At 42.0% G+C, this 22,914-nt stretch overlaps 1 protein-coding gene across 1 annotated transcript; it reads left to right on the top strand.

Annotated features, from left to right (window-relative positions):
• Positions 1-968: 968 nt before the first annotated feature.
• On the top strand, positions 969-22,558 carry LOC140278125 (CDP-diacylglycerol--glycerol-3-phosphate 3-phosphatidyltransferase, mitochondrial). Its single transcript, XM_072373061.1, has 11 exons — positions 969-1,093; positions 6,070-6,280; positions 7,815-7,892; positions 12,300-12,399; positions 12,499-12,688; positions 13,776-13,954; positions 15,802-15,992; positions 16,115-16,406; positions 17,664-17,812; positions 17,907-18,037; positions 22,073-22,558. The coding sequence occupies exons 1-10, from the start codon at positions 978-980 to the stop codon at positions 18,024-18,026; spliced, it is 1,626 nt and encodes a 541-aa protein (XP_072229162.1). The 5' UTR covers positions 969-977; the 3' UTR covers positions 18,027-18,037; positions 22,073-22,558.
• The last annotated feature ends 356 nt before the right edge of the window (positions 22,559-22,914 follow it).

The following is a 22,914-nucleotide window of genomic DNA, read 5'->3' as shown; positions in this document are numbered from 1 at the left end:
CCCAGTTTCCCCAGGTCCTATTGAGGTTTCAGTAAACAGTAGCTGGATCACCCGAAGGTCCAGATGCATCTCTCGGGTCCTCTATCAGGTCATTTCTATTTCTTAAGGACATCTGTAGATACAATTTTTTTTTAGGCCTGACATTTCTTATTTTGTCCTCTACTTGTTCAGTTTCCTCCGATTATTTGAAGGACACAGTCAAGATGTGGTGGAATTTAATCTAAAAGTTCCTTTGGAATCAAACTGTTTTATCATTGTCATTTTTTATGACTGCAGCAAAGGAAATGGGAACAAATTTGTGTGGCTTTAGGACAGGTTGCTAATAACAAAGTGTCTAAAGATACTATTTAGAATTGGCTCTTTGCTATGTTGTCTCCTATGTGCAGACACAACACTGGTTGACATTGAGTTTTTTTGTTTTAATGAGTTTACAGATCCCTGAAAATGGTAAGATACAAGTGCTGGACTGATAATGAGTAAACAAGCAGCCCATACCCACAGAAAAACTTTGAGATACACTCAGAAAGCCAGGACAACTATTGCTCAAGGCCACCAAGATAAGGAATGTCTGGCTATTTGTAAGCATAACATAAAGATTTGAGGGGAGTCTTCAGACCTGTGCACAGCACTGTGTGGTATTACTGCACTTTTAGCAAGAAGAAATGCATTTTCGGTCTACCGAATCTCTCTCTCGCTCTCTTTTTTCTTTTTTTTTTTAAGTCTGAGTGACATTTAAACTGAATTTGACCACTTTTAAGTGTAGTTAGGGTAACTGCAGGCGGATTACTAGATTCTCTTTTGTACTTTCCTTTTCTTTTGTATCTCAATCTGGAGACAGACAACCGGCAACGTTAAGTTAATCTAAATGAGTTATTTGGTCTACGCTTTCTCATTCAGACTGCTGTTAAGGTATTATACTGTTATCTGTTAACTAAGAGGTGTCCATAATGTTTTTCAAAGACGTTGGCGCTGCAGCAATGGCGGCTCCCATGTCCTGGAGGAGGCTGGTGCATTCCGTGTACTCACCAGCCATCGCCGGGGTTTTTACCCGAATATCGGACCGGTTGTTCCGCGTAAGGGACAGAAGAAGAGGGTAAGAGGCACAGTGCATCAGCTCAGATACAGACACGAAGAGAGAGCTACGTTTTTCTCTCCGCGCCGTTTCGCCAGCTAGCACTCTTTGCTAATTATGTTCCTGCTAATGCACCCATTATCGGACACGCGCACTTTCGTGCTGTTGCTCCAAGGCACCCAAAATGCCTGATATTTGAACACGTTTGTGACACAGTTTTGTGAAAAACTAACGTCTGATTTGACCTGTTTCCACTCGACTACTTCGACTCACCAGACTTGGCAAACCTTGGCTAACCTTCAGGGAAAAGTTTTCTGAACTGCACAGTACAGCATGTTCTCGTCACGAAGCGTTGCCTGTCAGTTTACTAAGACTGAAATCTGACACCTCTCATCCAACACACACGCGTATTTTTCTCCTAGCCCATGCTTACAGGGTAGAACAACTGTTCTGGCTGTTCAGATCAGCAGGTGTAGTGACATCTCACACTGACACACCTGTGTTTTCCACGACACAAGGATATATTCTTCCTTTTTATCACAGCAGACAATAGACCCTTTCACTGCAGATATTTTTATTTTGCCATAGCAGGAAAACCACAGAGGAGTTTGTTTAAAATGAAAACAAATGCCGGTAGGTAGGCAGGTTTTTAGGAACTTACCAGAGTGACAATTAAGACTCATCATTTTAGTTAAGTCATCATTATCCAGCTTGTTGGTGTTGAAGGGCAAGAGCATATCGCCACCTTTAGTCCTGAGAAAACTTTAGAAAAACTTTTTTTAAACATTGAGGCGCTTTGAGCACCCTGTTACACAAGTGTACTGCTTTTGTAATACTCCGTGGTTTATATACAAATAGCTGACTGGATAACACCTCTTTCACAATGTTTTGAAGAAACATTGTGGTCAAATAGTCTTTGCCTATGGCGGAACAGAGTTTACTCCGTGTCCCTGAACACTTTCTGAAACTTAACGGAGTTCATTAAAGATGGGGAGGGCCAATGAACCGAGCCAACCCGGTGAAAATATCTTATCATTTTAAGGCTGTGATTTTTAAATCAACAGTAAACGGAAAGAAACAGTCAGACCTTCTGGTCACGTTGAAAAACGATGTGGCTCACAGTCACCTGCCTGCTCTTACATGTATTCACATGATTCCTGTTATTATGACTGTGTGTTGCTTTGCATGTAGCTTACATTTCCTTTCATAAGAGATGGTGACTTACTGAAGGAGATCATAAAGAAAGCAAGCAAGCTTTTTAACTCATCATGACAGAATTAGATCAGCTCCCACGGTGGCAGCTTCTTGGACGCTTCCAGCTCATTTGTGCTTAACGCTGCATGACCAGACTTGTTTTGTAGTTTTCATGTTAAAGGACATTCCCCAAACTGTAGTCAGGAAAGCTGTAAACATGTCACTAAGCAGATTTACATGGCTCTCGAAAGAAGGGGAAAGAAGTAAGTTGTAAATGCATCTTAACTTGTCAGTCTGACAGAAATTGAGCTTGTCAAATGTCCTTTTGCATGTTTTAGAAGAAAAAGTAAAGTTTTGTTAAGTCTTAAGTCGGCCGAATCGCAGTAAAGCTGCTCTTTTGTTTCGTTTCTTCTGAAAGCATCAGAAATCAAGACTGAAAATCAGCTCATGAAGGCGATGTGTCAACTTGCAGCATCTTAAAGCATTTCCATTTACTGTCGCTCTGTTCTAATAAAATCTGGATTTTTTTTAACCGCAGCATCATCTGACAAAATCACTGTTCAAGTAACTTAAACACAAGGACTCAGCAGTGAATTCAGCTGCATTTACATGTATGATGAGCTGTTAAAGAGACAGTCAGAAGCAGCAGAATGTTTTCTCACAGTCCACAACATTGAGGTGTTCACATACTTTAGTCAATAACTCGATTCAGCTCCTGTGTATGTAAACGGTTACAGGACATTGGTCCAGTTAACTGTCCCAGTCGAGCTGTAACTGTAGCTTACAGCGAATCAGCCGTGCATGTAACCACGCTGACTGACATGATAACTACTGTTAACTCAGGGATCAAATGTGCATACAGTGCAAGTGCATAGACAGACATGTACTTGTTTCCATAGTGTGATTTCAGTGTTATAAATAAAAGTCTTTGTCTTTAACAGTTTGTAAAGAGTCAATTACAGAACATTTACAGTTTGAGAAATACGGATGCAAAAGATACTTTATGTATACAACATGTTTGTATACGTAGACCTTCCTAGGTCAAAGAAACGCCTGGTTAAATAGTAATTTTTGCTGAGGAAGTTTCCTAATGGAGTTAAATGATCTGGAATGATCTAAGCATCAGCCACGATAAGAGCTTGAGTCTTTATTTCCTAAATGTTCAGTATTTTCAGTTTGGAAAGTCCGTGTTTCTTTATTTTTATCTCATTGAGCATTAGACACATCTGACCATCCGTGACCAAAGAAGATGAGATAATGCTGCCCAACAGTTTGCGATTAAATATGATACAATTAGAGGTCAAAACTAAACGGAGACCCCTGTTTTCACTTATGAGCAGTTATGATTCTACTTTTTTTTGGCGCTGGCTTGCTTCCAGGTTTTTTGACCACAGTTTTGGGAAGGCCCTGTCACACTTGTTTGAACATGTGGAATAGAGTGACAAAGCCTGTAAATATCTCTTCTTAATTATACATGGACAATTGCACACTTCTCTTATTGTGTTAGAGCGCAAACGTTTGGCATTACAACCAGGTAGTAGTAACGTTGGATGGTGGCCTAAATCTACACTGAAAAGGTTTGCACGTTATTGAATGAATGAGTTTCAAAGAATGAGGATGTGACTCCTTTAAGGATGTCAGAAATTCCCACTTATCCAGTTTTGAATCCTAAGTAGGACAGTGGACTTTTTTAAATCACATCCTTCATATCAGGAGGGATGTGGTACACATCAACAGTAAACAGCTTCCCCATTCATTGATTCATCCAGCTAAAGGCCTGCATTGTTAACTGAGCCCATGACTCTGAAAAGAAGTTATATCCATCTCTATTAGAGTCATCAAATAACTCATTGAATAACTTCATTTAGAGAGCAACTACGGACCATTGTATGGTATCATTGTGCAGATTTCTTTCCATCTACTTGCACCCCTCTTCTGGGATAAAAATATCAGATTTAACATTATATCAGAAACTTCAGTCACTTTAGGCTGAGGCCATATTTGTGAGTTTGCCACTTATCTCCCTTCTCATCTAGCACGTTTACATTGAACTTGAAAATAATTCATTATTATCTTAGTGAGACCAAAACTGGAATCCGGACTAACTCATCTTGATAATGCAGTTATCAAGATGGGTTTGGACCATCCCTGCATGTATACGCTGGACCAGACTCGATTGAGCCTAAAAGCTTAAAACACTTTTTTTTTTTTAAACAGTAAAGTATAAGTGTGTATTGTTATCATTACAGCTGAATACCCTCTGAAGCTGCTCTCGTTGACATATTTTTCGGGGTCTTTAAAGATTTTTTGTCTCCTGCGGTGGCTCAAAGCATTTCCAGACTGCTCCTCTGCCCTGCATGTAACCCTGCTGGCTTCTTATCTGTTACAACTATCTGAAAAGTGCACAGGCGTCAGGATCTGATGCCCTCTGTTACATAATCCCATCAATGAGTTAGATGTACTTTTGTCTTTTGTAATTTGCACTGCTGTAAAAGATGAGATAATTTACCGTAAGATAGGTGGAGTCAAGGAAGTACACTTTCACATAATGTTTTAATGACGATGAGCCCCATGTGTGTTTCATCTTTTATCAAAAGTAACAGGGAATTAACTTTGAATAAATGCAACTTCAAATAAACGAGCACATGTGGCATCTTAAACTGTGTTGTTATGTAACAGAAGCTAAGACAAAATGGAGAAGCAGTGTGGAAAAACTGATTGTATTCGTCTAATTTAGGACCTGGTTAGGACCAGATCATTTGCTGTTATTATGTCCTGGTTTTATATGCATAAAAGCATTAAAACCTTTTCATAAACAAAAATTACTGGAACCAGCCGGCTCTGTGCCCACATGGTGTTTTCTTTCCGTGCACCAGCTTTTCCTTTTCAAATGTTCAGAATGATTATAGAGTCGTGTGTGCTCCGCCTTTTGTGTGGGAAGAAGCTGTCACCTCGGTGACCAGGAAGATGTTCCTGCTGTGCCTGTGTATCTGGTACTGTAGGCTGTGACACATCACACAGAAATGATCGGCACAAAGACAGAAAAGCTCATCTGTGGGAAAACTCGCAGCGTGATCGTGACAAAGCTGTTGAAATGAAACTGGCCTTGCGGGGCTCCTCTGATACAACTGTCCCTTGTTTGATCAGATGATCAGAATGAACTGTATTGATCACTGTTGATGAAACTCCAGTTAGCTGGATTTTGGATTGACTGGATACACTGAGTTACTTTGTGCTGTTATCACATCACTTAATACTTTATTTTGTAACATTTCTTAATAGAAAACTATTTCTGAACTTGCCTTGCTCGCAGTGCTAGTTTGACTGCCCTTAAAAATATCTCCTCTGGCAGCTGAGCTGCAAATACGACTCGTTTTTACAAACTGTTGATAAATTATTCACAACTGGATGTTGGACAGAATAATAGTCCTCATGTGATGACTTTGCTCCTGTCAAACAGTTATTTAAAGACTTTTACGAAAGGTTTTATTGTTATTATTATTATTCTAAAAGTTATTTATCCGTTTATTTTATTGCAGAAAGTGATGATATTTACAATGATGCTGCATGAAAAGGAGAACAAAAAGGGAAAGGTGTTGATCAAATGTGCTGTGCATTGTGGCTGCTGATCAGTTAATCGGATTAGCAGCACCTGGCTGTGACCCGCCCTCTCAGTTCCTATAGAGGCGTTAAGGGTGGATGAAGTTTTAGGAGGATGAAGTCAGTGTAATATGTGATGTGTTGCTGCTCATCTGAGGCGTATCCTTCTCCCCGTCCTGCTCTAACTCATGTGTCTCCTGCAGGTCCTCCGTGCTGCTGCTGGCTCCCCTGCTCGCTGAAACCGACCCGGCTCCACGGCGTGTTTCCAGGCCCACCGGGTCAGCCGGAGCGCAGGGCACAGACGGCCTCTGCTCCCGCTTCCGATGGATGGCGGAGTTAGTACCTGCCTTCCGCGTGCCGGGGACCCACATCCACATTCTGACCTCACCTGACCAGTTCTACCAGGCCATGAAGGTCCGTGTCACCGACAGGTGTCATTTGTTTGGCTCTGCTGTGTCTTCGACAGCGAATGGACTCAAATGTTTTGCTTGATGAACGTTCTTAAGTTTCTTAAGTCTTTGAACACACAAGATAATCTGTATTTAGGTGGAAAACTCTGTCAGAGTTACACGTAACTGGAGCTATTTTATGGTGTTTTTTTTCCACAGAGCCCACAAGGGATACAACAAACAAAACATTTCAAACTGAGCACGTGCAACCTTTAGACGGCAATTTGGTGAATGCAGAATCCAATTTAAAACAAAGTGAGACGACAACCAGTTGCTTAGCAGTTTTATTTGATGCAGTCTGTAATTGACATTAATTTCAAAAGTGGAAACCTTTTTTTTTTTTGTTTTTGTTGGCAAAAGCGTTTGGGTTTGTATGAATGTGTGTTATTTGTAGATGTGGCACTTCCTCATAACATGGACATGGAATCTTTCGTGTGAATGGCACAGTTTAGTCGTAGCTCCATTATTTTTTGCCATCACCGTCACGAGGTTGTTCGGTGGTTGTCACGATCTTGTCACATTTGTAGTGCCTTAAGCCAGAGGAATTCCTGTGGACAGAACAGGTTTTAAAATAATAAACCAAGCTGGAGCATTAACTAATGTCAGCAAGACCTCAGATTTTATTGTAGTAGTTGGAAGTATTTAAGGAATTAAAGGATACTGTTTAGTGTGTCATACTCCACAGAGTTAATACAAGTAGTGCTTAGCAGAGCATTAGAGAGGCTATTTTTTCCCACCCAAACCTGCCAAACATTTGTTTAATCTAAATTCAGAGGTCAGAACACTGATGTATTTAGCCCACACCAAGTAAATTGTTCTTTATGACAACTAAATGAGAAGATCAAACAAAGCCAAAAAAAGAGCTTTGATACATTATTACTTCTAAAGCTGATATGACAGCAATCGCTGCCATTGATTTTTGAGTTAATTTTATGGTCCTTTTTCAAACGTCTGAGTAATATTTGGTGTCTTTTTAACTCCAGTATGTACCTCAAAGCTGTTAAACGCTCCTCTGCGTTCACCGGCCTGTGGTTAACTGTGTCAGTCTGAACCCTTTAGGTTTATTTTTAGAGCTCCATCACTGAAATGAGCAGCCTGTGAGAGCTGAAGGTGTTAACCAGAGCTGGAAAGGGGAAATCAGGATGAATGTCAGTATAAACGTTCAAAAAGAAGAGCTGCAGATTCAGCTCCACAGGTTCATGACTTTAAGAGACCACTCTTAGATTATCAGTATGAATATTGCTTAAAGGTAAGATTTTTTTCAGGTTTTTATGTTTGGATTTCAGAGCTGCATTTTAAACTGAGATTGCCTTTATGAAAGATTCATTGTGGCCTCACACATCTACTTTTCTTCTTTTGTCAGTCTCCGAGCAGCTGTGCATATGTAACTTGCAGGAAAGCCTCTGAATAGGCATTTGTTACCAGATTCCTAACACCCACATACACTAGAGTTTCATTCACTATTGTGATTCTTTGTTTCTCCTTTTCTTTCATATCAGGCGCGTATCAAGACAGCGCAGAGGCGAGTGGTGTTGGCCTCGTTGTATCTGGGAACAGGTCAGCTGGAGCAGGAGCTGGTGAGAAAACTGGTGTGCCTTTCAGCTTCTGGGAATTAACTTTGTTTAGTTCAAGGCAGGTGAGAACAATGCCATGACAGCATGGGCACATGCCAGATAACTGGTCAGAGATGCCAGAAAATATGAGTCAGAGTTCTCTTCCAAGACGACCGCAGCGTGGTTTGTTCAGAATGAAAAAGTACTCTAGGCCAAACTACAAGGAATGACCCCAAAATGCAAGGGTTTATTGGTATAAAGAGACCAGCGCTGGCGTGTGGTGGCTTGCTGTTCTTCATGCTTGGAAAGCCTCGCGTAACAACACGAAACCAAAGCAAACCACAGTCTGGACAGATGCTCGTATGCAGCTGTTTTTCATGTTTTTTTTTAAACAAACTGGAATGAGCAGCTGCAGCAGAGAAGGTGAAATACAGAAAAAGGTTCACGCAAGCCAACTTCCTTAATTACAGTCAGAAGCATCAGAATCAGCCACTGAACTCTGTAACCTCACAGGATGATGGATTGCTAGAAATGTGAGTCAGTAAGGTGCCGCAAGGCCATGTGACTTTTATATCCCAGCCCGGGTTTGCTTAGAAATGGATGAAATTAACTAAAGTCAAAAATTTGAGCGTGGTCTGTGGTTGCGACTGAAAAATGTAAACGGCAGGTGCAATTTCGGAGTAAAACCAGGACACATTAACATAACACTGTTCCCAGGCTCAACCGCGGCTGCACTATTACTGACTGTCACACCTGAGCAGTGTATTTACTCAAATGGTTGTGCAAGCATTGAGAATAATCTGATAACTGGAAGTGAGGCTTATTTGCCTTTAACAAACTACATGTAAAGGTTGTTCAAGCTTCCACAGGTTTCCAACTCCTTTACTGGTGTCCAGGTGGCTTTAGCATGCAAGGAAATGGGTAAATGGGCAGCACAAATGGAAAGAAGGACCAGGCATGGATGGAAATCGCAGGTTTCCAGCTCGTGTTCTGCACATCGTGACGTAAAGCCCAACGAATACCTGATTTTTGAGGCCTGATATACAAGGGGTTTGCCTGAAAAACATCAATACACACCATAAACCGAGGGACGATTCTGCTAAGACTAATACCTCCTTTTGAATATCTTGTAAAGCTGCGCAGGTGTGCGCCACAATTGAATGCCTTCCTCTTTACTCATAGTCCATCTCTCCCAGTCTAAGAAAATGCAGACTCCTAACTGACGAATATAGTGACCTCCTGAGCTGCAGCCATCCCAGTCTTTAGGTGGAAAAAGAAACTGCAGTATCCTGATGGACAAACTTATCTGAATCTTAGATTTAGCATTTCTGCTCTGACATATGCAGCAGTATTTCTGGTACATATGGTGGAACCACCTTTAGCTTTGAGTGTAGCACACATTCGCCTTGGCACCATTCCAATAATCTTATGTACCGCAGTGTCTCTGCACTTATTCAGTCATAAGTTCTATCAAACATTCAGTGTTTTCTTCTGACCATCTTTCTTCCTTAAAGGTTTCATCAATCTCCTACATGTTTCATTTTCTTGATGCAGACCAAGAATTGAACCCTTCCGAAACAGATTAGCATCTTTTCCCTGACCACAGAGTGAGTGGATTTGCGATAAGCTGCTGTCAGTTGGTTTATCAGTCTGACTGATTATGCTGCAGTAAACTTCAGCTTATTGAAGAAAACTTTTCGCCGTCCGCGATGTAGTTCCTCTCGGTTCCTCTCATCTCTTTTGTTTCTTTCTTGTCCTGAGGATGTACGAAATAGGAAATGAGATAACAAGTTGGACTGTGGTGGATACTACCAACATGGTTTTAGTTGCTAAGTTACAGATCAGCTTCTTTTTGGGTGGAAAAAATAATTCATTGGATTGGAAACTGGCTTCTTTTCGTCAGCCGTTCATATCTCTGCACTAAATGGAACAATTCAAGGGGTTTAAATTTTCAGAAGCATTTGGTTTAGGGAGAAATCAGGAATTTGCAACTCCATATAACAACTGAGTGTACATTAGGCTCTCTCTGAGTGACCTGATGGGTTGCCTCATATGAAAGCAGCAGAACCTCAGAGTTTCCACCCGCGTTCAGACGTTCCTGAAATGCTTTCTACTGGAAAGGAGCGGGGTTTTACGGGCACTGTGGGGTGGCATATAATGACTTAGCAGAATAACGCATCCCTGGTTTCTTATCCAAATGTTTGCTGTATGATTCTGCTGAGACTGAGCTGCCCCTGGTGGCAGCCTCTGTTGAACAGCCTTTTCCTCTTTGCACCCTGTAGTGAGTCATACTTGTCCCACGCTCTGGAAATGGACAATAAAGAGCCATTTGTGCTTGATAAATGCAGCGTAAACATTCATTTATTCCTTTTGTCGTTCGGCTCCTCCTCTGAACATTCTCACACGTATAGGACAAAGTACCAAATAAAAAAGGATGTGACCCTAACCCTAATCTTCCTGGAACCAGAAGTCCTGATATTGGTTTTTATTAGCAAAGTTTAAATTGGAGAGATGCATGAAGAAATATACTGGATATGCAAGTGACATTTAAGCATTTACTGACATGTAAAAGCTTTGTTTACATTGGCAACTACAGCTGCAGGAACCTACCAGTCAGTATCACCTGACACCCAAATAGGAGAATATCTAAATATTGTAGAGCGGGATGTTAAAATACGATTATGGTCCACAGGAAACCGTTTGGTCTCAGCAGAACTCAGCAGATTTTATGACTGAGAGATCAGGGCTACGCCAAATGGCTGTTTGAGGATATCTCAATCTATGACTTTGCTGATTCAATCATTTGGTTTTTAAACTGATAAAAAATGGGGAACTTCGGATGCTAATCAAACACAATATGGAGGAAAGCGGCGAATCTGGACATTTATTAAACTGAAAGCTGAGACTATTTCCCTAACGATGATGCCACCCTTTTTGGTTGTAAAAGAGCAGAATATTTTGTAAAATGCTCCTATGCTTCTTGAAGTCTTTAAATGTTTTATTTCTTTCTACATCCAACAGCTAAAAACACTAATGATATACAAATGACTACCATGAGAAGAGAAAAATCATCAAATCTGCACATTTGAGCAGCTGAAAGCAGCAGATATGTGGCATTTAGTTCCTGACTTTGATGATTGATAGATTGTTGAAATTGTTTAATTTAAACCTTTAATTGGACTTTTAGTTCACTCAAGACTAAATGAACCCAAGATGTTTCTACTTTTTGATTTGGTTGAAAAAACCGCATCCATGGAAGTCTTTGAGGAGCAAAGCTTTACAGAAGATCTCCAGTTTGTCAGCCTGAGAAATCATTGAACTGTTTAAAAGCCAAATTTCTCTAAGAAAGATTGGAAGGGATGTGCATATTTCTCTCTCCATGGTGCAGAATATTATTAAAACATTCAAGGGATCTGGAGGAATTTCTGTGTATAAAGGACAAGTCAAAGCTGGACACCCGTGATCCTGCAGACCGGCACATAATCATGTCGTTTATTAATGGCTGACTAAAGCTACACGGACAGGAATGTCACCTTAAACTTTACTGTGCAAACAAGAAGGCACCTGGGATGGACCTTCACACTTTGGAAACCTGTACTCTGGTCTGACCAGACCATCCATCTTTTTTTTTTTTGGATGAAATGAGCAACATGTGGTTTGAACCAAAGACCAAAAGGACTGGGACGGCAGCATCGATGCTGAAAAGTTCTTGGAGGTGTCAAGGCAATACATGCTGCCTTCAAGGTGACATACTTTCCTGGGACGTCATGCATTTTTCCGTAAGACACAGTGTGAAACCACATTCTGTGACTGCAGAAGTGCGTAAAAGTGCAAAAAAAGCGACAGTGACCTTGTACCGTTGAGCAGCTTAAGAGGTGTTTGCGGGGAGATGAAAAGCTTGGAGAATGCACGGCCACATTACAAAGTGGTAAAAACACGCTCTAAATGTGTTTTTGGAATGTGTTACAGACCTGAAAAACTGAAAATAAATTCTTTCAGACTGAAGGAAACATTGTGCACCTGTAAGTGTGAGAAAGTGTTTGCTAAATGTCAGCTATTGTTCGTCTCCCAGAGGGCAACATTGTTTTTTTTTTTTTTTGTATGAAAGAAAAACTCAGAAGGGTGTCATTATGTCTTTATGGGTTGTGCAGCATATTTGAAAATCCACAAGTCTGTGGGTGAGGATTGAAAGATGCGCGGTCTGTGCTCACCTCTCAGCCCGGCTGAAGGGAAGCAGCTCGAGGCTACGTCACTGCAGCTGCTGTGAGCACAGCGCATCCAAATGTCTGAATTAGCCACCTGCAACTGATTTACATTGTGATTAATGCTGCATTAGTGCTTTTTTACAAGTGCATCTCAAATCCAGCTGTGTTACATAAATGACAGGCTAAACTGGTGCAGAAGTATTTTAGTCATATTTGTTCTGTTAAGGTGGACTGCATGGAGGAAGCTCTCCAACGTTCGAAGGAAAACAGTCACTCTTCAGACTTGAAAGTCTCCATATTACTGGACTACACACGAGGATCACGAGGTGGTCAGCTTTTTCCGTAAGATGTCATCGCAGCTGTTGGTCACAGATCCCCACGCTAACCCTTCCCGCCCTGTTTGTGTGACTGTGTCCCACATGCAGGGCAGATTAACTCGAGGACCATGCTGCTGCCTCTGCTGCAGCGCTTCGCTTCTCAGATGCGGGTGTCTCTGTACCACACGCCAGACCTGAGGGGCTTGCTGCGGCTGCTGGTCCCGCAGCGCTTCAACGAGACCATCGGACTCCAGCACATTAAAGTCTACCTGTTTGACGACAGCATAATCATCAGCGGGTGCGTTGAGTTCAGTCTGGTTGTTCCTCTGTTCCTCATGTCCTACTCTGTTTGCTTATTTGGCATCAAACTAGTCCTCTGGGTCTCATTGCATAATTCTTTCCTAGTCAAAGTGCAGGTGTGTACCACTGTAGCTAGGAAATGTTCTCACTTTGTGACATATGCAGGGAAAGTGGAGATCAGTGGGTGTGCTCAGAAGCTTGTGTGGTTTCCACTCCACTCCATTTCATTTCAAGAAAGACGAGTGAACTCATGTTTGGAAAAGAACCACACTGAAGTTTTTCTCTGCAAAATTGGGCCAAGATGACGAGTCGACTGACATGAAGGCTTGTAATTATGTCTTATAGAGTATCTTATCTGTGGTAGTGGTAATGCTTTTCTGCTAAACGGATGATTTAAACCATCCTATGTCGTAACTCCTGTCTGCTTTCACCCTTGTGTAACTTATTTTGATCTGTGGTGTGTTTGCATAAAGTTTTCAAACTCAGACTTTAGATGTTTTTAGGAAAGGTTCTCAAGCACATTTGACGTCACATTTGACGAGTGTAGAGGAAAAGGAGGGCATTGGGTGTTCTCCAATACCAACCTTCCAGCAACTTGAGCATCAGAACACAATTTGGGCTAATTTTTACGTCCCTTTTTTTTTTTTTATTTCCTCCCTGGCAGGAAAACAGGTTTATTACACAAGGTTTCATAAGAAACTGCTTCAGGTTTAACAGGATTACCAAAACACTTTCTGGGATCATTGATTATAAATGACACACTTTCTGGTTTGTCAGCATCATCATTAGACTCAACTGGAAGATTTCTGCTGTTTTTTTTAAAAGCTAAATCGGAAAGTAAAAGCAGCACGAAGCACACTACGTAACACTCAAATGTGGGGCATTAAATGTGACAGTTGTCTTCAACAACCACTTTGGGTCATGCTTGACATTCCTCTTGAAGCAGGTTGGCCCTTTACATAACATGTCGGTGCACAGACACAGAGCCGTGTGAACATGACTGAGGGGAAGACGTACATGTGAAAACATTTTCAGCTCGAGAGGCTTTCACCCTGCCCCCATCTTTACCTGGCTCTCTTTTTCAGGGCCAACCTGAGCGACTCGTACTTCACGAACAGACAGGACCGCTACGTGCTGCTGGAGAACTGCAGGGAGGTGGCGGATTTCTTCTCAGACCTGGTGGAGGCCGTGGGGGACGTCTCCCTGCAGCTTCAGCCCGACGACTCGGTCACCATGCTGGAGGGCATGGTGCACCCGTACAAAGGTAGGAGCCAAACACACCTGTGCGTGTTTTGACAGTGTGTGACACCTCACGCTCAGTTACGAACCGGTGCTCAGTACCAGCAGCCGACCTGTTAATGCTAATGGAGCTTGAAAGTGTCGAAAGACGAAAGGATGCTGGTCAGAGAGACGGGCTCTGTGTGAGGACAGAGAGAGCTCTTGCGGTTTGCTAGCCGGATGTGAAATTGTCAGGATTTTGTCTGCATGCACACACACACACACACACACACTTCCATTGTGTAACTGAAGCACGGCACGCCAGGATGTTAGTTTTAGAGATGAATGACATCATGTCTGCCAGGCTGCGCCGTGGAAACGAACACCAGGAATAGAGATGTGATGTCACAGTGTTGCTGGAAGAAGATATGTAGTGGGAACTGATGCATGCACACACACACACACACACACACACACACACACACACACACACACACACACACACACTTGGTTATTGGGAATACACACTAAAGCTGGTGACGTTCCAGTGAAAGACATTTCTATAGAATCACTGAGTGGATTTGTAACTGATTAGGAACAGTGACAGTGTGGAGACGACAACAATTCAAGTCAAAGGTTCAAAGGTCACTTCAGCCATATTACGTTTTCACGTGGAAGTGTCAAACCTGGTAGTTTAACTTTTCGTTTTGCTTCACTTCTTTCTGACAATCATTACGTTCAGATGACCTTAAAAAAGACTAAAACTGGACTAATTGATATTAGGTAATTCACTGCATGTATACGTTCATTGAGACTCAAACTTGTCTGAGGAGCTCTGTGCATGTTCCAGAGAGAGGACAGAGACAGCAGTCCAATCACACGAGTGGAGCTATAACCAGAGCTAGACTTTACTGAACATGTAAAGTCAAGACATCTCGCAGTTTTCATGTTTTCGTGTTTTTAAACACTTGGTTGGAGGTGCATTAGTGCTGCCTTATCACTTTTGATTCTGAATCTTTATTTTGCTCAAAAGCGGTTTGTTTTCTTTCATTTTCTTTATCTTTTTGATCAAAGAAAGGTGTGGCATGACAACTTGGCAAGTTGTCGAATGTCCTGTTTTCCTGAATGTTTTCCTCAACTTATCTAAGTAAAGTTGCTGCCCAAACTGACACAAACTGGTCTCTAAAAACACGAATTTAGAAAGAAAAAGAAAAAGAGACGTTAACCACCGCAGCAGCCTAGTTTTGACTCGCGATCAAGAGAATGCTACTCGATGAGCAACAACAAACACAGGCCCTCGTTGTGGTTTTCAGCAACAAACCTCAGATTTCAGATTTAGAAATTGCTGGATCACGACATCAGAGGCCTCCCTGTCCAGGAGACATGTCCAGCGTAATCGCTGAATTCTCTACATCACTGATGGCCTCTCTGTTTAACAAGGCTAACTTTAGATTTAGGATTTTCTTTCTCTATGTTGATTTAGATATTTTGGGGAACTGACCCTTTAATCCTCACTGGTGTTAATGTCCACGTGTCAGCCAATCAGAAGCTATCATTTTCAGCTCAGGAACTGAGTTTTCACACGTTTAATTATTCTCCTCCCTGCTTCACGTCTGAGTTGTTCCCATCTTTTCAGAAGACATTACGCTGACATACACTCAATTCCTGTAGACTTACCAGAACCATAACTACTCCTTAGAAAACTACAGCCCTAACCTTAACACAACATTACTGTCTCGCTTTCGGCCCTAAAACCGAAGGATTTACGTTCCAAAAAGGGAGTCGGGTCTTCATACTCAGATCACTGTGACCCAGAGATCAGTCTGACCTGTCCTCCACTTCACATCATCTCTGTCTGCACTCGCTCTCACACTGTGTCTCTGTGACCTTCAGGCAACCGGCAGGACTTCTCGGCAGCGGCGAGGGAGCGGATCATGGAGGTCGTGAACACGGCCCACGTGAAACAGCTGATGCAGCACCGCTCGGAGGACGAGGGGATGAGCGACGGGGAGGAGGACACCTGGGTGTTCCCGCTGGTGCAGATGAAACCTCTGGGCATCCAGGTGGACGAGCAGGTCACACAGGTGAGCCTCCTCTGACCTTTTGTCCATTTCTGAATAACCAGTAATTAGAGGTTTACTAGAAAACGGGAATAAAATGAAAGGAAATGTGGCTGTAGATTGTCTGTCTTTGATTTCGTCTCCAGCGCCTGCTGACAGACGCCGGGCCCGACTCCACCGTGTATCTAACGTCAGGCTACTTTAACCTGACCCGGGCATACATGGGGCTGGTGCTCGGGGCCGGAGCCAGCTACCGGATCCTCACCGCCTCCCCCGAGGTCAACGGGTTTTTCGGGGCCAAAGGCGTCGCCGGAGCGATCCCTGCAGCTTACATCCACATCGCCAGGCAGTTTTACAACCAAGTGTGCCGGCTGGGCCAGCAGAAGAGAGTACACCTGCACGAGTACCACAGGCCACAGTGGACATTTCACGCCAAAGGCACGTAAACGACGAGCACACGCTGTCTGTAGCTCATAGTCGCAATTCTCTTTCGCAGTTCATTCATTGTGTGTATATGAATATATGGAAATGCCCAAAGATGTGGGAAAAGATGCGCAATTCTGTGTTTTTACCCGAGAGAAAGTGTTTAACCTTCAATTTTTCTGCACATTTGTGTGTTTATTCAGTTCTCAACTCTTTATATGCAAAGATTGTGGAAATTAAGAAGCACTCCTCAATGTTAATTATAGTGACATGAACAAAACCTGCTCAAACACATCAGAGCAGTAGCTGAAATCTTTCCAACACTGGTGCTGCCAAATGAAATTAAAGAAACACAATGGAGGCTAATTTAGGTGAAGTAAAGATATGTTAAAGGTACACCGGATATGCTTCAGAAGGTGCACCCTGGCCTTTGGTTTAGTTGAGTTCTTTTGTCACCTGATCCTGAGCGATTTCCTCTCTTATCTTCTGTTATTTTAAGCAAAGAGAACACTTTCCTTTCCACCTTGTTTTTGTTTTCTAACTGGGACTTTGGCAGGTCACGATTCACAGTTGATTGGATGAGTGCTTGTTGGGTTTTTCACACTGATGACTGCACATGAATGACACCAATTTATCTGTGTGCACCACAGATTTCAAGCACTTTATTTGCCACGTTTGACAAATAACATCCCAGATTCATAATAATCTAAGTTTATGTTTGACTTGTGTGTCATAAAAGTGATTAATAAGGGAACATTTCTGCAGTGATGCTGTGCCTCCTTTGTACTCTGCTGCAGAGAGTGATGGAGTTATTTATTTTTTATTAAAAGGAAGTTTGTCTTCTCAGTTTCTGCTAACATGTTCAAAGTTGATTTTATACTCTTTTAGGAAATGGAAAGATTTTTACCGGATCCTTTTAGGTTTTGATTTCTCATAAAACAGGAAAAAACACATCTCATGGCTCACAGAGCAGATGAAGCGGCTCAGTGAAAATGATATACTGGGATATCCTCACAGCTCTGCCTGCTCTGCTGTTCTCGTGGTCGCAGTGGTATGTAGCGTGAGAGACGAATGCTTGTACAGTCACTATGTTTTAGCCTCGGGACAAGGATGCACACTCACTCTCTCTCATATTTTGGGGTTTTGGATCAACACTGGGGATTTCTGCATGTGCTTCCTTTTAGTTGTGGTTTGGGCCGACGGAGATCTCTGCTGGAAGCGGCTCTCTGAAGCATTACCTCCTCAATGACTCGGCTTTTCCTCTCCTCACAGGTCTGTGGTATTACCTCCAGGGGCAGGATCGGCCTTGCCTTACTCTAATTGGCTCCCCTAATTTCGGTTACCGCTCCGTTCACCGTGACTTGGAGGCCCAGATCGCCATAGTAACAGAGAACGAAGAGCTGCAGAGCCAGCTGCAGGAGGTTGGCTCGTTAATCCCTCAAACCACAGCCAGAAATGATGATGGTTGACTTTGTAACATGTGACTGAACACACACCTGTGTTTTAACCTGGCAGGAGCAGGACATGCTGTACCAGCGCTCCACAGAGGTGTCCAGCGCCACGTTTGAGCGGCCCGACCGCCACGTCAAGCTGTGGGTCAAACTGGTCACTCCTCTCATCAAGAATTTCTTTTGAGATCCCAACAGGTGCAAATGTACACGGGCACAAACTCACTTCACATGAACAGATTTTGAACTGAAAGTACCGTGCAAAAAGTCTTGAGCCACCCCTGATTTCTTTATAAACAGCATTTTATTGACACGTATGGTAACATAAATGGAAGTAAAATACAGTAAAGATACCAATATTTGGTCTTGGCACCTTTATTCTCCAACACAGCCTGAACCCTTTTAGACAAGCTTTCTGTCATTTCTTTAAGTCGTCTTCAGGAATAGTTCTCCAGGCTTCTTGAAGGACATTTCAAAGCTCTTCTTTGGATGTTGGCTGCCTTTTGTTCCGTTCTCTGTCAGATGATCCCACACTGCTTCAATAATGTTGAGGTCTGGGCTTTGGGGAGGATTCATCCCTCCATAAGACCTGCTGCCACTGTAGATTGATCAGCTGAAGATCCAGTAACAAAGTGCCTAAAGATAAAATTTAAAATGTATTTATTTGCCAAGTTGTCAGTTATGTGTTGACACAACACCGGTTTATCCCTTGAGTAACAGCGTTGGTGCATTTTTCATGCTTGAATGATTTGGTCAGTGTTTTTTGGCTAAACAAACACATTTTACTGTAAATGGTCAGGTACAAGGACTGGGCTGATTGTAAAAGCAGCCAGTGTCAAAAAGAAAAAAAAAAATTTTAAAAACCTTCAGAATTCTGGAGAACTGCCTTTTAAGGCTGCTTTAAAAGATCAGCAGAAAGTCTGGATCCTTGGACGCAAAATGTGAACAAAGAGTGGCTCAAGACTTTCTGCACAGTACTGTATGTTGTATAAGAAGACTTTACCAGTTTTTCATAATAACTTATTTATTTTAGGGCAGAGAGATTTGGTTTAGAAATAAATAAATGAATAAAACACAGTAAAACAGAAAAAAAGAAAGTCCAGAGCTTTCAGGAAATGAGTGGAGATTTTCAGTGCTTCCTCTACTTCTTTTCATTTTAGGGCAGGGCTTTTAATTGATAATATTAATTAATATTGCTGATAAAATCGACCGCACACGACCCGCTCGGCACTAAACCCGACGAGCTGGTGGAGACTAAAAGTAGAACTAAAAGCAAATGAACCTTGAACTTAAAGCATCACCAGAGAATTTTGCAGTTTTATGCTCGGTGGCTCTCTCTACGGGTGTCGTAAAAACAAACCTCTCTCTGAACATTGAACCGTGAATTTGTGGCCGTGCCTTAGAGGCTGACAAAAAACACCTAAAGAAGCCACCAGATATGTCTAGAGAACGGCTTGTGTATTGTTATTCTACCGAGAATAAGGCTGCGTATTGTATTAAACTGATATATGTGTTGAACATGCTCACAAAGAGAGACAAAACAAAACTTGTCATGACAACAGTTTTAACTTTGTCTATATGTAGTTGCAGGCGTGTAACGTGGTACCTTAAAGCAAAACGGCGTGTGTGCCGAGCAGGAAAAGAAAGTTTTGTATCACCACAGTTGAACAGTGATGATGATGCTATCTGCAGAGGAAGGAGAGTTGAAACGTGACATGCAAACACATCAACAGACGTCATCCAGTAAAGTCCCGAACTTTATCGACAGCGTATCTGCACGTTTGCACATGCAAATGTCAAGTATAACAGCAGCCGCTAACGAGTGACTTTCCATCATTTAACAGTTATTAGTTTGTTGCATGTTGCAAGATGAGAACACATCTGTCACAGACACGTCTGTCCAGAATCCAGAGCCAGAGTTTGCTCTCGCAGCTTCTTAAATTTCTGCATCATTTCCACTGGTTTTCTTCCGAATTTGTCAGTTTTGCCTCGTAGACAAAAAACAGCCCTCAGCCTTATGTGCAGAATCACTCGCATGCACACACAGTTAAACAGGCTGCGGCTTCATCCAAATGTCTGCCGTCATTGCGGTGATTCCCAAATCGCAGGTCCTGTTCTGTCTTCCCAGCAGCCCAGATCACCACAGTGAGAACAAGGCCAGGCTGATTCACTGCTGTCAAGAAGTGAGTCAGTGTGGCGTTTTGGTGATGATTTGACACTGTGGTCTATGTTACTGTGAATCCTGTCAGGATTTTGGAGAGGTTAGTCAGAAACGGGAGTATACAAAGAAGTTCATGTTGAGGCGAGATTCTGTGAAATTAAGAGATGTTCAGATGGGAGGCGAGTGCAGGGAGACGGTAAAAGATGTCTTTATCTCATTGTGGAGCCAAAGAGAGGCTGAACAGAAAGGCTTTCAGCTTCTGAGAACAGGAAGTGTCACAGGCTGATTGTTGACGGTAAAGGGCTGGTATCTTATCACTACCTGAACGTAGGCAGGAGAAGGAAAAAAACCCAAAAACATTTCAGTGATCTGCTGCCAAAAAGAAACTGTGCCTTTCTGACTGTTTCTGACACAAACGCATGTAGGAAATCTCAAACATGAGATTTGATAATGAGATAGTATTTCAAACTATTGTGTGAAGAAGGAAAAAAACAGTCCTTGTGTTACTGGTTAAATAACCCACTCATGTGAGACTTATCACTGACTTCAGCTTTCAGGTATATTCAAGTCTTGTGTCTGTCAGCTGCAAATGCAAACAAACCTAATTCAAGTGAACCATGAAAAGAGCAAAGCAAAAAGATAAGTAGCAGCATTCAGATCCCACATGTAAAAAATGTTTCAGGTTTTGTCCAAAGTAAAGGGGAAGTTTCGGGGTTTCAGATCTGTAAAACGTTCACCTGCTGCTTTTCAGTCCGATTGTAGGCTTTTAGCTTTCTGAAACGGATCCTTTGTGTTGTTTGATGTGAAAGAAGCAGCGCTATGGATGTCTGAGGAAGTTCTGACTGAGATTAGCCCGACCACTGGAGTCACTTCTCATTCTGGAGCCAACTCAAAAAGTAAAACTGCCGATATTCTAGATTTTCATTTTGTTCGGGTTCATTTATCTTTAAAAAAAAAAAAAAAAGCAATGTATGAACATAAGTACTTCAGTTAGTCACGTGAATGTGCCAAATTGAGCTGCATGGGCTCATTTTCATTTGCAGCTTCCAGCAAGTCAGCTTGAAATATTAAAACAAACCGCAAGCAAATTGGTATAGTCAAATAATAAAACCATAGCAGATGCTTATAGCTCTTATACAACACGTTAACACTCCCTATTTTGATCCTAATAGATCACAGTTGTGAAGCAAAATACCGTAACAGTTTTATTCCTCCAACGCTGCCAGAAAGTATTAAAACACAAAAGAGCCGCAGTGCTGTTGGTTACACCAAACATGAGTTCATTCCAAGTTTTGTTTTAATATCCACGGTAAAAATAACATTAAACACAGAAATGGGTTACTTTTACAACTTGAGATGAGACATGTTGATAAGAGATGAAGTATTATCATCACATACTTTTTACTTTACATTGGATTTAATTGGACTGTATGCAGACGGATCTCCCGCTTTGTTATATATTTGCACAAAAATATAAATGTTATTCATTTAAAAAGCACATGTCTTATTATTCTCTCTAATAAGCTGTAGGAACTCTCTCATTAGAGCTGACAACGTCTGAAAACAAACACCTGGCTTTGTTTAGTTCACTTACAGCGTCTCTTTTTTTTTTTTTTTTTTTTTTAAATGTTCCTGACGAGGAAAAAACAAAATGTGCCCCTCAAACAATAGCCCGGACTGTTGACGGGGTGTAAAGATCCTACTGGGAGCTGAGTCCGTCTATTGTTAGATAGTGGTGACAACAGGTTGGAGCTTCTCCAGAGTCAGCTGACGTCCACTGGCCTGTTTAAAAGCCACAGCGGTTTAGTGAGGGACAGGCTCGCCCTCTAGTGGTGAATCTGTGATCTCACAGGAGTCCCTGATGCTTGCGAGTGTCTGTGGCAGAGCTGCAACTGGTAGTCTTTTGAGAATTCACTCAACTGTTGAACTGAAATGTAGCTGCACATCAGGTGTGGACACAGGGTTGTTAATCAGAGACGCCATTTCTCACATAAAACAAGCACGTGTAACTTTACTCCATCTTTTCTTCAACACAAAACACTGACCATTTTTCATGTCTTTGTCGTCTGCAGGCGGGTTTCTTGGGTCTCAGTGGAGGTTGGAGATGACGCGCTGGAGTGTGCCGACGTCTCCAGCGTCACCTCATCAGTGTGCCCAGAAAGTGAAACGCACACAAATCCTCTTTAATTAACTCCCTGACCTGATTCACCATTTAATGTACTTTATACATTATTTATACATTAACAGTGGATGTCTTCACACTGTGGATTTCTGGTTCTGTAGTGTTCTACTATCCTCAAACATTTCAAGAAAAACCCTCTACTTCTCTTTACCGTACGTACGGGTGTTGCATGCACAAGAACTAAACCGAGGTTTCATGGGGGAATGATCGTCTGTAATGAAGGCTGTGACGGTAAACGGATGGGTGTGGTGAAGCGCCGCAGTCCCTCGAGGAGCCTTAATAACAGCTCTCACGATGTGTTTACAGCTCTGCCTACACAAACATGTACAGTTATGTGTTATTATGTTAAATTAAAGGAAGATGCGATGAGTTTTTAGTCAATGTGGTGGACTTCCTTTACTGTTTTCTTAAAAGAACTAAAGTTTTACTCAGAAGGTTTAGAGAATGTACTTTAAAGCTGTAATAACCTGTTTTTTTTTAAACAAAGTGGAAAGTGTGATCAGTAAGTCACGAGTTTGACCGCGTCTCACCTTCTTGGTTTGGTTTTTTATGACGTGCAGCTTAACCGCCTGGTCGAGTCCTCCACTCAAACGCCAAAAAACATATTAGGCAATAACTGATATTTATTGGCAAATTCACACAAGTCTGCAAATTAAAATCTGCTTCTTTAAGATTCAGCTGCCTCTGCAGTTTGGTGGGGAGCAGACAGTCTTCAGCGGCTTTTAGAGTTGA

The sequence above is a fragment of the Leuresthes tenuis genome, unplaced genomic scaffold (assembly GCF_036924035.1).
Source record: "Leuresthes tenuis unplaced genomic scaffold, fLeuTen1.0.hap1 SCAF_20, whole genome shotgun sequence".
Classification (NCBI taxonomy): Eukaryota; Metazoa; Chordata; class Actinopteri; order Atheriniformes; family Atherinopsidae; genus Leuresthes; species Leuresthes tenuis.
This window is presented reverse-complemented; position numbering and strand designations above follow the sequence as displayed.

Excerpts from the sequence above, each read along its gene's own strand:
- LOC140278125 (XM_072373061.1), top strand. The coding sequence starts at position 978 with ATGGCGGCTCCCATGTCCTGGAGGAGGCTGGTGCATTCCGTGTACTCA. Across the intron at positions 1,094-6,069 it reads GTAAGGGACAGAAGAAGAGG|GTCCTCCGTGCTGCTGCTGG; the intron begins GTAAGAGGCACA and ends TGTCTCCTGCAG. Across the intron at positions 15,993-16,114 it reads TGGACGAGCAGGTCACACAG|CGCCTGCTGACAGACGCCGG; the intron begins GTGAGCCTCCTC and ends TTTCGTCTCCAG.